The sequence below is a fragment of the Hyposmocoma kahamanoa genome, unplaced genomic scaffold (genome assembly GCF_003589595.1).
Source record: "Hyposmocoma kahamanoa isolate Upper Pololo Valley unplaced genomic scaffold, ASM358959v1 227, whole genome shotgun sequence".
Classification (NCBI taxonomy): Eukaryota; Metazoa; Arthropoda; class Insecta; order Lepidoptera; family Cosmopterigidae; genus Hyposmocoma; species Hyposmocoma kahamanoa.
This window is the reverse complement of record NW_020653746.1, coordinates 656,639-673,969: the sequence shown is the minus strand read 5'-3', so window position 1 is coordinate 673,969 and position 17,331 is coordinate 656,639. Positions and strand designations below refer to the sequence as shown.

The following is a 17,331-nucleotide window of genomic DNA, read 5'->3' as shown; positions in this document are numbered from 1 at the left end:
AGTAATTACATACATGTAGCCGTTATTGTCCTCTCTGCATACAACACTAGTACTGTCGCCAAATCGCAAAATGTCAATGTCATTTCCGTAAACCACTGAGGTTTAAACGTTCTTTATTTATTATTCAGTAATATTAATAAAAAAATGGCATCACCTGCTATTGAAAGGTCACCGTGCGTATTCTGTAATATAGTTAACAAGTTAGAAAATACGGAATTGCTTTTCGAAGACGACGAAGTTTGTGTTTTTCGTGACATTAAACCTGCAACAGGATTTCACGTGTTAACTATTCCTAAAAGACATATAGACGATGTTAAAAGTCTAACTTCCGCCGATAAACAATTGGGTAAGCGCGCTAGTCTATAATAATATTGATTCTGCTTGGTGCCGTATACAACGTTCCTTCGGGATATTAATTGTTAAGTGCCGCAAAATCATTCACAATTTTAAACGCAAGTTTTGTGCATTCCTTGTAGTAGTAGAGCATCGAGTATATAACGAGAAACAGAGACGAATTAAGGGCCATCCATCCCTGGCAACTCATCAGGTAAATAGGCCTTATATAACTTTTAAATATTAATTCTCGTTTGCACTGAAATCACAAATCGGAGAGCTGAAATAGTACAGCGCCAACAACTGACCTGTGTGTACGTCTTCGTATATTCCAAAAATATTCTGTATTTATTTTAATAAAGTTATCTCTAACTAGGGGGGGCTGTTCCATTAGGTGGTGTGGGAAAAACTGCATAACATCACACAAAGAAACAAACAAACTGAAAACAAAGCTAACTAAATCCTCATTTCATTGGTAATTAAATATTAAATATGTAATTCTTTAATTTTTGTCCATTATAGCAAAGCTCAAGTTAAACTGGTCGTTTTGAAGTGAAACAATTGACGACACCCGTCAATTGTTTCGAATTCGGGCTGGCCAATCAGAGCGCAGTTGTTTCAATAATGATTTGGCAGAATAGTTTTCAAATTAAATGACATTTCCTCTCTATTTCTGGTTATATACTCGATGTTATACTGCATCTTGTCTCTATTTCTGGTTATATACTCGATGTTATACTGCATCTTGTCTCTATTTCTGGTTATATACTCGATGCAGTGGGGCTCCTTGTGAAAGAGTTTGTCCTGGAAAATACTGCCACCTTACCTAGCAGCAGAACTAGCAAGCATTACTGCATTTTGGTTTTGAAGAAAGTAGTTGGCCACGACCGAGCTGCTGTCAGCGGCTGCTTAGTGCGGCACCACTACCGGCAAAAACAAATGCGTTAAAATGTATAAAGCACGCCACGAGGCGCCGCTCTTAGTGACATCGACCAGCGGTGAGCAAGTGATGCATTCAGGCATGGTTACAGAAACAAAATATTTTATATTATTGGGAGAGCAATATGTGTGAATTAGTGACAACCCTTCTGGTTTTAATACAGTGTTTCAACGGTACATGTACATGTTGAAAAATATAATCAAAACTTTATACAGTTATTCGTGTGTATTCATAAAACTTCGTACAAGTTACAGTAGTTGCTTTTACCGTTCTTTATTCTTTACTGCTCATTATTTAGTCAAAATATCGGATTTAAAGAACCACCATTTTAGATAATGCCATGTCTATCCGCTGCTGCCGCCACCCAGCACGTCGTGTCGCACTTAGCCAAGCCGAAAGAGCGCTGGGGAAATTACAGGCACATTAGACTTGTCCACTTAAGTCTCAGGGTGATGGGTGCTGCGATAGCGCCACTCAGATCTTCAGATCTCAGATTAAAGCTCTGAGTGGCACTACCACTGTTATAGACAAGTGTGTAGTTTACCATCACGAGCACAACTTATTTGTCCCCTCATATGATATTATAAAATAAAAATCAACGTGACAAATTCTAGTATATTATTTTGTTTACATATGAAATCAAGATGTATTTTGTTTTTCTGTTTTCAGTGGCAAAGATGCTCCGTACAGCAAAGGAACTTCTGGCAAAAAACAACCTAAGCGAGGATGATGCGAGATTCGGATATCATTGGCCACCTTTCAGAAGTGTGAAACACTTACATCTGCATACAATAGCTCCGGAAAGTGATATGGGGTATATAGCACGGATGATTTTTATGAAAAACAGTTACTGGTTTGTATCGGTATGTATTTTTTTTGCTCATCGTATAATCATGCGTTCAGTCATATGACTATGAACAGGTGTTGCGAGATTAGTGACATGTACAGTCCCTCCAATTGCAGCTGGACTTTCAAACTAGTTGATACAATTCTAAGATTCTTCACCTCTTAAGACGTCTCATTGAGTCAGGGATAGTCAGTTGCCCTGCTAGCAGGTTAGGGTGGTGATGCAGTTGCTTTTTGTACTTACTAGCGTTATATCGAACTTCTTCCTTTACTGTGTTAATTTCGAGTTCTTAGGTTTTCGCGATTGTTACACATAGGAAATGAAACTATTTTTCCGGAGTTAAATCGCGTATATTTGTTTTTTCAAACAAACCAACGTTACGGGCCTTTTACAGGTTCCAGGGTCACAGTTGACTGAGGTGTTTTCAACCAGTCAATCATCAGTCATGTCTAATATTGATGCAAACCACCCTATTTTTTCACTATAGTTACAATAGTTATTAATTAAATACCTTATTTTTAATTTTACAAAGAAAACATTCCAATTTACGCTGCATTAAGTTTTACAAATTGAAAGTCAAAGTTAACCGTGACCATTGGACCTGTAAAGGGACCGAAACGTCGGTTTGTTTGGAAAAACAAATATACGCGATTTAAATCCGGAAAAATAGTTTCATTTCCAAAGATTTGGTAGGTCAATGTTGAGGAAGCAATCTTCAGATCTTACTTAGTATTAGTGCGATATTTGAATGGCTGTCAAAGCTGAATGCCGTAAGTCCATACTGGTTTAAATTCAAATTCAAATATTTGTTAGTAACAATTCTATAAGCTAAGTTAGTAGAAGCAAGAAGAACATTTATAATACATTAGATTGAATTACATAATTATTATAAATACATTATTATATGTTCACGTGCAAACTCGATGAACCTACGGAAAACAGCCGAGTCCATTCTTCCTGATATCATCCTCAGGATACCATTGGTGCTCCCACGCAATCGCAACATCTGTGACGCACTTTTTTTGCGCACGATTGCGTAAAAATCATCAACACACGCATCCGCAAACATGCCAGAGGCGCTGCAAAAGCGAGGAAGCCTCAACAGAACCCAAAAGCTGTTATTGTGCTGTGTGCAGTTGGTCCACAGTGCACCTGTATAAAAACAGTGGCAGTAAGCTCTGGAAAGAGTTATTTTTACATTTATAGGGCACTTAGGAAACCTCTGATCCAACATGTTACCGCGCATTTCAACGCCTGCGCTTCCTCTCAACATCATCACCTCCAAGATTTTAACTAATGATGTGTCCTAGGTATTTAAACCGAGAGACACGATTCCATGGTACACCATTTAGAAGAAGCGGTGGAATGTTATTTAGGTCTCTAAACTCGCTCTTCTTTTCATTGTACCTTAGTCCACGCCTCATGGCATAAGTGTCACACACATTCAGCCTATTTCTCAGACCACTGGTCGATGGGCTCAGGAGCACCATGTCATCAGTATAACTGATGTTAACTGAGGTATTTATTAATACAAAATGAGGTATTTATTAATACAAATATCGAACACTCAGAAAAAATTCCTTCGGTCCGGCCGGATTCGAACCGATGTCTTCTAGCGTACCGTGCCAGACGCTATACCAACTAAGCACTAATAACAAACTACTGGAGTAATTTCACTTAAAAATAAATGAATATCAATTCATCTCTAACCAGGGCTGGTAGCTGTAAAGACTAATTCGAAGAAACCAATTCGGCTACTAGGGTGTTGATGACGAAAAAAATTAAAAGACTAAGTTCTTGTCGAAAATTTCAATAGTATTGTACCATTCCTGATTCTGCATTAAGTGGAGCAATTTTTAAGATCATTAGCGAATTCAGTTTCATACAATTTTTTTTCACACTAATTGTTCAAAGTTAATGTGTAACTTTTTACAAGGGTACGAGGTATACCAAATTAATAACTTTTTTCATATTTTATGATATTTCTCAGTAAAATATTAGTTGCAGTACCTGGAAAAACTATTCAAAATCCCCGAAATACAAAAATAACAACCATCTGGAGCGAGCCCTGGCAATAGTATCATAAAACCCAACAAAAAAATTGAGTAAATCCAAAAAAATAAAAATGTGCCAATATCTCGAAAACCAAAAGACTTTTATTAAGGTCAAATTATTTTTTTCTGGTAGGTATAGAGCTCACCTACGTACAGTGTCGCTCTGTCATGGAAGTTTTGAGACACCCTGTAACTGTAACTGTGTCACGAGACAGCACAGTATTCCTTTTAAGCAGCCCGTATAATTCACGAAATCGGATGTTGAGTTCGTCTCTTTTCGCTCGGATATGATTCCTCCAGATCAGCCTACGATCCAGATGCATTCCTAGGAGCCTAACTTGACCAATGGGCACTGGGCAATCTTCTCTTTTCAAAATGAAAATTGAAATGAAAAATTGTAGCCAGTCAATATAATTTAATCCAAAAACATTGAATAAGTTTTTTTTGCATTCAATCTTTGAATCTCTTGTCTTTTCGACATTTTAAGGGAAGTGTATCTTTGATAATAATAAATCTTTATTACGAACATCATTCATGGATATGAAGTGTTAGTAACAATAAACTTATAAATTAAGATAATACTTACATTCTACTACGGATTTTGTGGTAAATTACTGGTTTCTTAATATCTGTAATAATAATGGTTGGTTATACAAAATCGAACACAAAAAAAATCTGTCAGAAATCTGAAAGTTTTTCTTCACTCGACCAGGGAACTTAAATGTACCAGACAGTTGACAAAAGGTGTCGCTTTAAATTGTAACGAATATTCTGAATGAATTAAATATTCTTTATTGCATATTAAAAATTACAATGACAATACAGAACAGTAATGCTACTTGCAGAGTAAGTCAATATACAACAGGCGGCCTTATTGCTATGTAGCAATTTCTTCCAGGCAAACTTATACCAATGTCCATTTATTTTTGTGTAATTTAATTACTCTTCTAGTGTAACCATTAGTAAGAAAATTGTTTTTAAATATTTTTTCTTTTTTTTTTCAGCCTGAATATGTTGAGAAAATGATCGAAGAATCAAGCTGAAGAATCCATTAGTTCGTGCAGATAAGAAAAATGTGATTTACTATTAATGTATCCAAATTTTGAACCAAAATAATTACGACCATTATTTAATAATAACATTGATAATTTTTATCTATCTGACTATGTTCAGTCATGGTGTTCTGTTGGTGCTTTTTTGTATAATATCAAATGACGGAACGTACAAGTCGTGCGCCTGATGGTAAGGTACACGCCTGTCCGTAACAGTTGCAGTGCCACTCAGAGTTTTAATCGCAAAGATCTGGTGAGCACTACCACTGCGCCTGTCATCCTGACACTTAAGTTGACAAGTCCCATGACAAGTGCCTGTAATTTCACCAGAAACAAACCTTTCAAAACCGGAACACAGTAATGGTGACATTACTGCTTGGCGGCAGAAATAGGTAAGGTTGCTAAATAAATAAGGTGCTGATTCCTTCGAAGATGACTAATGTAGCCAACCTTCACGGCAAACCCCCGTGTACATTGAAGGCACTTGAGTACACCACATAATTATAGTTGATGGTGGGTGGTCTTTACGCCGAACTCGTGGACTTGCCTCTTGACAAACCCTCGCCATTCAGAGCGCAGTGCTGTCAAATCTTCTCATATCGCACTGCTATTACAATAGTGTTATAACTCAAAATATGTGAAATTCAAGATTATACCATTGTTGAACGTCAAATTTGATTCTCTACACGCCAATAAAACCGTCGTTAGAATATTGTAAAAAAAAAACAACTCAAAGATATCTACTTAACTCAAAATGAGACACGCCTTATGTAAGGACAGTTTTGGCCAGAACTAGCTGTTCTGGCCAAAATTGTCTTTATTGAAAAATATGAAATTATTTTTTCTCATTTGTTTTTAAATATCTATATTTGGCAATTAGGAAATAACTTATACATAAATTCACACAGATCTTTCACGGGAAGCGAGTAATTTGTTTTTCGTCGATTCTGGGAAAATACACTTTTTGAGTTAATACACATGTCTCTCAACCCTGACATTGGCAAAATCGTCGCGCAAAACGACGGAGCCATAGACACAAAAGTTGAAGTTGAATATTGTATTAACAGTGCGAATGTCGCTTCTGTACGTCTTTATATCTCTATGGTCAGGTGGCTTGTACACTGAATTCCATGATGTCGCCATCTCTGAGATCACGGGTTTGATTCCCGGCCGGGTCAATATATGTACAAAAAGTTTCCAACATTGCCTCGGGTCTGGGTATTTGTGGTACCTACTTTGGGATCAGAGCAACATTGTGATATTGTCTATTTATAATAAGTTAAACCTAATGCAATATATTTGATACCTTTTTCACTTCTCATGCTCTTAAAGTTCGTATTTATACTGGGTGTAGGCTGCATAAAATAGGTATTATGTTCTAGTTTCATTAATGAAAAAAAAAACAACACATTAAATATGTCTAATTGTTGTAATTTTACATTATATTTTAATTAAATAATCGTTTATTTGTAATATCGCTGTTTAATTTCCTCGCAATCGAAATGAAAAACAGAGTGTATAACTCGTTCCCTCGACTTAAGTATCCACTCTCGCCAGCGGCTCGGGTAAAATGACGCGTTTTATGTACTTGTTGTACAATCTACTATTTAGTAGCAGTAGCTTTGGAAAGAGTTTGTTGAGGGAAGTACTGCTACCTTACCTATTTTTGCCGCCAAGCAGTAATGTGTGCATTAGTGCACTCCGGTTTTAAATGGTAATATTTTGTCTTACTTTTTTTTAGTATTAATCATTGACTTACAAAGAAATGGACGACGGGTCTAATACAAAAACCACGAAAAAAACGTCCCAAGTCAACCTATTTAAACGTAGTGACATGTAAAGGAATATGAAAAAGCTAAAACGTTGAATTTAAATTGTAATGTCATCGCAGTACTGTCTAATTTTGCTTGCTTCGCTGTCAGTCGAACAAACGAAGACTAAAGCGTGAATGACGCTCTGTATACGATTTTAACGCCCTATAAGTTCGGACACTTTTTAGCGCGGACCCGACGTCCATATAATTGTAAGTCAATGGTATTAATGTGAAATTTACTTACTTATATAAATCACTGAAATATGTAAAAAATAGTGTCATTACACGCAGGCATAATCAACCGTAATGGCCTAAATCACGCCCACGGGATTTTTCATTGCAATGGATTTATTAACATAATCGCACTAAACTTCTCTTATACATCGACGTAAAATCTGATATGTACCTATTTCGTATAAGATTGAAGCATAGAAAAAAAACTAAACATTTGCAATTTAACTACGTTTGTGTTTTATTATTAAATTAATTTTATAAATTGTGCAATATTTTTAGTATTTTGAACTTACTTATTTTATGTGTAATACATCATGGCTGTATGGGTTTTTGCCTTTTACAACATTTGTATTATCTATGGAATAGACATGGGGACATTACATTTCTATCTCCGTGACTGTCGTTCCGGTTCCAAAAAAATCACAGTGATAAATCATCGTGATTTTGTCACGACTGTTACTTCCGTGACCTTGTCACGCCTATAACTTACATCTACGGTATACGGATTTAGCCAGCGGCTTCTTTCTAATACTTATAGCCGTTTTTTATACAATGATTTAAGTTTTTATTCCCTTTGTAATAAGTTTCAATTCAATTCAAAAGTTGATTTTGTATTTAATGTAATTTTGTTTGTTACTTATTTCATGCGAATCTTTGGATTGTTAAAAATAGCAATAAAGTGTAATGTAATTATATTTCTAGTAGAATACACAAAGCAGATTATATATAAATCTAAAATACTAACTCTTCCTATAATAAAACAAATATACAAAAAGGTTCATAATAACTGCTGCAGATTTTTTTCATCCGCCCTTTCTAGTAGTAATAAGCACCTACGACCCTTGTGAGTGAGCAAAGAAAGTCATCTTATTTCATTCACTCCCATCGCCGAAATGGTCCGATTTGAAGAACTACAACGAGTGGCGCGCCCAGTCACCACGGAACGGAGATCGCGCATTGTATCAAATACGTATGTCGTGATGTGAGTAACGGGGATAGCTATTGGAACGGAAGAACGCCTATGTGACTTTGGAACGTCGTTCCTTCGGAACGAGTCACGATGATACTGTTTGACTGCGGATCATCGTGATTTTTTCATCGTGACGTTATTTATCACCCATCTCTACTATGGAAGAATAGCTGATAATCTGTTTATAAAAAAAACGCTGCATTTACAAAATCCGTAATTGTTGTGATGTCGCCACATTTATTCATACAAGAAATAAATTATCATTGTATTTATTTCCTCGCAAATGTATGAAAAGCATTGTATGTAGTACGGGCGGCTTTCAGGCCTTCATCCTTCACTTCGGGCTTTTAATAGATTCTCGTTAGTAATTTCTAATTTATCGCCCCTAAAGTACCAGCACGCTTTATTGGCCGTTTTGAGGTTTTTTCGCTCATCAAGTTTCGTATTAATTAATAACTACGTTGAAGGAGCTATTGTTGTCAATAGTGACGTGCAGTACAATTTATGGAATGTACCATTTTACGACACAACTCGGTATTTGTTTTTCGAAATGTTTTAAAAATGAAATCTCATACGATCGTCACTTATGAGATCGCTGGCCAGCACAACTTCTACCTCAGGCAAACTCGCGTCAAAGCTCAATGCAAAACAAAGCAGTTTCGAATTGACGATATTTTAAGTAAACATATTTATTTTCGTTTTATTAAAACTTTTTAATCATCTACCCCTTGCAATATTAGTTATAAACTTAGAATAATAACGCATAGAAACCTAGTCCGCACACGCTAAGTGAGGCAAATTGAAGCGCGCCCAATAGGCCTACACGAGCGGGCGGGTGCTCAAGGTCGACTTGCACCGCGAACAGATCAAGAATTTTAGCTAAAAATGACGAAATGTGCGGTAAATGAGTGTAAAAATACGTCAGACAAACATAAAATAGATACTAACATCACATTCCACAGGGAAGTAACGCGTTTCAACTTGTATTTTTATATAAATATTCATTAAAACCGAAAATTAACCTACTACTAAAACTATCCTACATGAATTTGATTTTTGCCTCACTTGTGACAGTTCGTTTGATATGAAACTATCGTTTTATGCGTTATTATTCTAAGATTATAAATATAAAAAAAAAACTTATAGATGCGACTCGCACTTGATTATATTTTTTTCGATAATGAATTGAGATTTGATCTCACTATTGTAATCTGTCAAAACTGCCATCATAGCGTGCCGGTACTGTATAAATGTAACTGCAGTGCAACACTTGTAAGTCTTTATTACTACAAAGTAATACTTAATAATTGTTGTGTATTGATAAGTAATTAGTTATTGTTAGTAAATAATTACGTTATAAACAGTTATAATTGGTTTTTATTACGTAAATATACTATTATTTTTCTTTTCTCCGTTCACGCTCCTCATAGATAACTTAGTTAATGATCTAGATTATTTCATTAAATGATCTGGTATACCATCCTAAGACCGTAGCTCTAGCCAGGGCGGTTCTACCTGAAAATGAGTGCTTTTTAAATCAAATCTATAGTCGGCCTTTTGAAGATAGGGTAAATAGTTATGAGTTGTTGTCGATAATTTTATCGATAGATTGTGAAAGAAAATTTTTGCCAAAAATGACTAAATTGTGAATGTTACGTTTCTAATGATTACTAATTACGTTACCTTCTTTATTTTTATTTTGACGGTGGGTCTACTAATATCTAGATAAATTTTTATTCATAAACATTTTAAGAAGAATAGCCGGAATTGATTATCTATATTGAATCAAAATGAAAAACTTTAAAATATGTCTCCTCTTTGTATTTTTCATAAACAGTTCTAAATACAGTGTATGTAGTATGAACTTACAAAAACTGACAATTCAAATGAATCGAGTTCTTAGGTTTTCGCGATTGTTACACATAGGAAATGAAACTATTTTTCCGGACTTAAATCGCGTATATTTGTTTTTTCAAACAAACCAACGTTTGTGGCCCATCACGGACCAACTGTCAACGGCAGTAGTTGGATGAATAATGGATCGAGGATGATTCAAATGAAACAAGTTCGGCTATGTATTCCATAAGCGTGACCAACATTCAGTCGATAGTCGATAGAATATTTATCGACTGCAATCACTAGTTACTCGCAAGCGGGCTACACTTTTACACAATAAACAGCTATTTTACTCCATCTACACAAAAGACAGACTATACACAGCTTATACTTTTGTAATCACAGCGGGATTTTGTTTTATTTAGTATTTATATTTTTCTTTTATTTTCACATATAACTAGGAAGACCCTGTATCACGGGTGCCACGGACATACACATAGACAACCACAAATTACACCCAAACTCACGGCAGAAATAAATGTAGGCCATACAAACATATCTCTCCCGGCCCGGGAATCAAACCCGGAAGCTCTGTGTGGCAGTCTAGCACGGAGGTTATAGACTTCATCTGTATATTTTTGTTTTTTTTGTGTATGAGGCAAATAAATGGAATTTCAAATAATGATAATCACATTTTTTTTTTCATTTTGTTACAACCCTTATAGTGTTTTTTAAATGGGACAGCGTGGAGAAAATAAACCAGATACAAGGAAACTGTCTTATGACTGAGGGTCGTATTCTAGAACTCTACTCAATGTTCAAGTCAGGATTTGAGTATGGTTTAAAGATTTAATAGAGAAAAAAAGAAATAAAAAATCACCATCATTTTATTATGTCATTTTCATACAAATCCGTTTAAAACACTTTTAAGATTCAGTTGAACAAAATATACTGAAAACAAAGAAAGATATTCCTTAAAAACAATGCATTATAGAAGAAAAATTGATACATCGACCGAACTGAGTAGCTCGATTCGTGACGAAGTAAACAGGCAACTATATAAATGGCATTATAATTCCATTCTGTACAAAATTATCATTTTCAATAATGCCATTTTTATAATACAATTTTCGTGTAACGCATTTTTGTAATGTCATTTTTAAAATGTAATTTTGTTACAATACAATTGTTTTTTTTTTAAATTTTTTTCATGCATACAGTGGAATTCGTTTAAACATATCTATTTATTTATTACACACTTATTGGTATACAATTTTATACATTGTTAAGATATCTTCTGTTGCTTGAAAACTTAAAATAATTATAAACAATTGCTCGTCACGAATTTAAAAAAATAATATATATTTTTTAAATTCCCAAGCAACCCTTGTGACTAGTAATTAAACTTATTAAAAAAATACTTGATGTTTCTCATTGTGCGATATTTTTGAAAGGATATAAATAAAAAAGGTTGAAAAATTTAAAAGAAATATATAGCTAAGTCAATTCTTACACACTTCCGTATCTTTGAATCCAAATTCTAAACCTGAACGAATTTGACAGATATAAGACATTATCCTTACGCCTTTCATACACGGTCATTTATAAAATACTATTATCTATTCTTACTATAGCAATTCTATAATATTTTTGGCAAATTATTTCAGATAAGAACTCAGAATCGGAACAAACGGTGATACAGGATGTTAAGTACGTAACTGTGAACCTTTCAAGTTATTGTTTACTGTCGCTAACGTCATCATCTTCAACGTGTCCCATTTCTGCGCTTGACTGATAAGTATTGAATGAATTATATCGGAAAAATTTACTTTGGATTCATATTTTTTCCTACTTTAAAACTTATATAACTTTATTCCTGTTCACTCATTGACTTACAAATAAATGGACGACGGGTCTAATACAAAAACCACGAAAAAAATGTCCCAAGTCAAACTATTTAAACGGAGTGACATGTAAAGGAATACGAAAAAGCTAAAACAGAAGAAACAAACGAAGACTAAAGCGTGAATGACGCTCTGTATACGATTTTAACGCCCTATAAGTTCGGACACTTTTTAGCGCGGACCCGACGTCCATATAATTGTAAGTCAATGTGTTCACTGGTATTTATTGATGAAAAAACAGCATAAATCCTGTAGGATTTATTGCGAAAGTGACATAAATCCAACAGGATTACAGGATCCTATAGGATACATAGATATATCCGATAAGATTTATTAGGAAAAAAATATAGTGAAAATACAGTTCTTTCCTAAATAAGGTCTTTAAAATTTCCAGTAAACTACTTAACAACCTGTACAATAAAGTATTCTTAAGTTTTAAAAATTAGAATTAACCTGTATTTACATACAATTTTATTCGATGTAACATTACATGCACCCTAATGTTATACTTACAATGTCAGTCATAACTACAGGATGTTAAGATACCGTCCCCGTTAACTTTAACGTGTTCCACTTGTCATTCTTGAATGTTCATGAATTCATGAATAATTTGAGTAAATTTATAAACGACCTTTATTATGATAAGTTCATTTTACAAGTACATTGTAAATTATACCATATCGTCACTAATTTTGAGTTCCATTTGCAAATTAACAGCCTACATCGATTACCTCTTTCAAAAGACAGTAAAAGAACTTAGCATATTAGAATTGATGTGGCAAAATTCTTTGTTGATAATTATATCATATATCTTTTACGTCGCGCTAAAATTTGTATTTAAAAAGCTTTAGGGTGTAATCACATGAGCTGTGTGATTACTGCATTGCAATTGCAATTGCAAAATCGTAATATCATTTATTGCATTATATGATACGGGCAGGTGTTAAAGCTATTTCGTGTTCCAACATTTAAACTCGAAAAACTGCAAATTATAAAAACAATTCATAAGCAAGAAACTTTACAACTTATTTGCAAACATATGTTCCTTTTCTATATTCTTCATGGTGAGAGATATTTTGTAAAGCATTTGGAATGCTGTTCGAAATTTGCTAGCTCTATGCCAATTGCACAACCAATCAAGAAAAAAATAGGCAACGTTAAATAAACACAGTGAGGTACAATTTTCGACAAACAATTTTGACATATTGTTCGTGTTTAGTCGCAGACGACACAGTAAATGGTTTAGCATAACGGGGACGGCGTGCAATTACAATTAAGTATAAAGTAGATAGTGTAACTAATGCGGACAACTTAGTACGTATTGCACGGCAATTGCACCAAACTAACTGCAAGTACCTATAGCTGTCTGTTTTGCAATTGCAATGCAGTACAAATGCAGTGCGTTTCCATCCTGAGGTTCTACGTTAATTGCTTAGAAAGAGAGAGAGAGTTTTAAAATTATTATACTAATAAATAAAATAAAAGTAAAATAATAAAAGAAATCAAATTCGTGCAATAAAGACTTATGAATACAGTAAAAGTAGGAAATACTGGAAAAAGTCCACAGTTATTTTACAAGCCGTTTTGTTTTGTTTTAGTCAAATAAGTAATAAAATAGGTTAACAATTTTTAAATACTTATATATGGAATAATGTTAACGACAAAGTCACAAAAGAAATACAGAGAAATAAATCGATACTTCGACATCACGTAAGGGGTCAAAATAGATTTTTTACTTTTTAACTTAAATGTATCCTTTTTTATGTATATTCATATGCATATTTAAAATCACTTAGTGTTATGTTTACTTTCAAACATGGAAGTCAATAATACATAAATAAAATAATATAATACTAAGTATTTAAGTTACAAAGGAAAAAATTGTATTTTCACTTACAACAACTTATGTGGGAGGTATCGAAGTTATATCCCATAGTCCAGCAGTTGCCTATACAAGTATATATAGGGTTGTTTTTAAAATAATAACAACGCTGCAGGACTAGATTACTAACATCATAAACAACAACTTATGTTGTAGTAATACAGTCCTATGAGGTTGTCAGTAATTTACAAATAACTCTGTATATAATTACTGTGTGTGATAATTGTAATAATATTTCCTATAGCCACATCACCTGGTCTCAAACTAGAGTATCAGTGTAACAAAACTCCAGTAGCACTAACCAGAATATTTTTGTTTTTTCTTGAATGTTATTTTGTTTTTATTAAATGTTATCTTTTTTTTTTCTTGAATGTTATCTTATTTTTATTGAATGTTTTTTCACGTTATTTTGTTTTTATTGAATGTTTTTTTTTTCGTGATTTTTAACTTATCAAACGCTGGGTTGTGGTCACTATAACCTGTGCCAGCACAGCACTCAAGATTGAATGAGACCACTACTGCGTTATCCTAACAGAAAAATAATTATCGATATCGGTTTACAAATGTAAAAGGAGTAATTGTCTAAACAGGTAAAAAGCAGATGAATTGGGAACCTAATTTTTTAAAGATGTTTAAAAGATAATAAACATTTTAAGAAGCAAATTCCATGTTGCAACAACAAGCAAAAGAGAACTTTAGAGAATGATCGATGTGGCCTTACCAAAACTACCATTAAAATATCGGGCTCAACTGTACATTACCATCGCACGAGTTGAGAGTCGAAATTAATATGGTGAATAGATTACATAGTTAGCAGTCTAATCCTAAAAAATTAGCTTTAGGAAACTCGTAGTTTTGATGACTCGTGGGTTTTTCCCGCTAGGGGTTCGGGGGGAGGGGTTTAACCCGCTCTTTGGTGCGAAAACATGATTTTTTGATGTTATTTTTTTCGAATTTTAAAAAATTAATATCTCGAAAACTATTAACTTTGAAACTTTGCACGAAGGGTCCCCTCAACCCCTCAAATCGTGCGATGGTAATGTACAGTCCTTCCAAATATCGTCATTTCTATCTCATTTAAACAGCAATTTAGGCTTCCAGTGAAATATATAATTTTATCTACACGCATATCATAAACTCTATGTTTTCATTCAACCATTTTGCACGTCGTAACATGCGGTTCCTGAACACACCACAGAGAGCTTATATGTGTGTAGATAAAGCAGTGTATGTAACAGTACATAATTAGGCATTAAAACATCTCACGAACGTTTTAGTCTTTACCCTCACTCGTGTTTTAATGCATTTCATTACGTAACAGTTACATAAACTACTATAATGTGAAATAAGAAACTACGCTATCGACGTGTGCCGTTAAAAAAGACCAGAATAACAAAAAATCTCAATGGCAGTTGAATGTTACCTCGATGGCTATCCGCTACTCTTTAACATTTAGCAGAATAATACGACTGAATTTGAATACCATGCTTTGTGAAATTACTTTATTAAACTTCGTTTCAATCCATTTTAAACAAAAAGTAAACAAACAAGACACTGACTCGACCATAGACGATTTAGTGATGGTCAATTGTAATGCCAACTATAGATCGATTAATTAATTGAACAAATCGATTTGTTCAATTGAGTCATGCTAGCGGTTTTCCTTACATAACCTATATAAGCATATTTGAAATTTCAACCTTCAAATCTTTACACTTAGATACTCGTTCGATTGCGATTGAAGTATTCAATTTAATCATCGATTACTAAACTTCAATTGATTGAACCGAATGTTTTTTTCGAACGGCATTATGCAACCATAGGCAAGTCATAGAAGTATAGATGAAAAATAACCTCGCTTTTGGACTACCATTTTTGAAATACGATTTTATTACGCTATATTGTATTCTTAATTTGAACACTAAATTGTTGATTAAAGGAGATAAAAATAAAATATGTAATTTCCATTGTAGTAGTGTATAACTTTTCAATTTAGTTCCACCCTCACAGTTTCTTCTGTCTCCATCCTTATGTCGTTGATATACCACCCATTCACACTAAGCGCTTTGCGTCCTCCTTTGGATGGAATATTCTACCGTGTATCGATCTACCGCGTACCGAATCGCGTTACGATTATCGATTGTCGACCGATTCGATATAACATCGTGCGAATTCTTTTAATTTTTATTCGCAACACTCGAATCAAACTGTCGTATTCGAGACCGAACCGGAATGACATCACTCTCGTACGATAACTCGAACGTCTCGTTATTTAGAACACAGTTATCGAATGAACGTTACCGAACCGACTATTGTTTACAAAGCAAGAATTAATACTAAAATAATAATAATGTATTGTTCAATAAAGCCTCATATTAGGTAAAGTACACATAATATGTGTCACCTAGGTGAGTACTAAATGTAACATGTTACTTAGGAAATCTCTTAAACATTGTTGGATAATCTGGTTTCCCAAAAAGTACAATTTGTTGCTATTCAAGGCTAGATTGTGTATATTATTTATTAAAAATAAAAGTTTTAGTAAAGCAACATCAATGCTTAGTGATTGAATGAATGACATCAATGCCATTCCACTGACAGTTTATTGCCACTCAACTGTCATTTCAACTAGATTTTAGCAGAATATCAAATATTGTCGTAATTGCAATATAATTACAAAGGAATTGCAATTGGAATTTCAAGAAAATTAGCTGACTTCCGCTGCTGGACACGAGTCTCTATAGTGCGTCTCCAATGAGTAGGTAATAGTGACAAGTAACGAAAACAGTAATTATGGGAATAATTAAAATTAATTACATTAATAAACAAAACTTAAAACAACTGTACAATTGTTAAAGTTACTAAAATTTTTTTATTGACTAATTTATATTACAATGTAAAAACAATAAGCACCATTTTAAAAATATAATTAAAAAAATATCTTTTTGGTGACGTCACAATAATAAATAAAACTTATTTTTTTAATCATTTGAAATTATGTACCCTGGTTTTAGAAAATAAGCATAAAGTCGTACCCTTGGTGTAAAAAGTCACAACTGCAAAATGATAACTTTTCAGGAGAGAAGTCTGAAGATTCTACGAAAAAAATGTTAGTGGTCCTAGAATTACAATTTTTTTATACAAAAAAAAACCAACCGCAAAAGTTCATGGAGTTACATCTATTGGCCAAGTTTTATTAAAATCGGTTACCGGAAAGTGCGCCGGATTCATCCCCTAGTATGCCACGCTTAGAAGTGGAATATTTTATTCAAATTTAAATGGGACCAATACTCAGGTAACCCTCTTTTGAATAAAAAAAAGAATCACCAAAATCGGTTCACACGATTTTCACTAATTAAACAACGTCACAACCTAAAATTAGTTTTCTAAATTGACCCTGCCGGGGCATCAGGTATGGCCATTGACTTACAAATAAATGGACGACGGGTCTAATACAAAAACCACG

General features: G+C 33.9%; 1 protein-coding gene across 2 annotated transcripts; it reads left to right on the top strand.

The window, feature by feature from the left end:
- The first annotated feature begins 97 nt into the window (after nt 1–97).
- On the top strand, nt 98–5,465 carry LOC113228350 (histidine triad nucleotide-binding protein 3-like). 2 transcript variants are annotated; one of them, XM_026461616.1, is made up of 3 exons: nt 98–346; nt 1,943–2,126; nt 5,179–5,465. In XM_026461616.1, exons 1-3 carry the CDS (start codon nt 145–147, stop codon nt 5,198–5,200), a joined length of 408 nt encoding a protein of 135 aa, XP_026317401.1. In that variant the 5' UTR covers nt 98–144; the 3' UTR covers nt 5,201–5,465. The 2 variants fall into 2 exon arrangements, with proteins under 2 accessions (XP_026317401.1, XP_026317400.1); XM_026461615.1 differs by having other exon boundaries at nt 1,943–2,136; nt 5,179–5,462.
- The last annotated feature ends 11,866 nt before the right edge of the window (nt 5,466–17,331 follow it).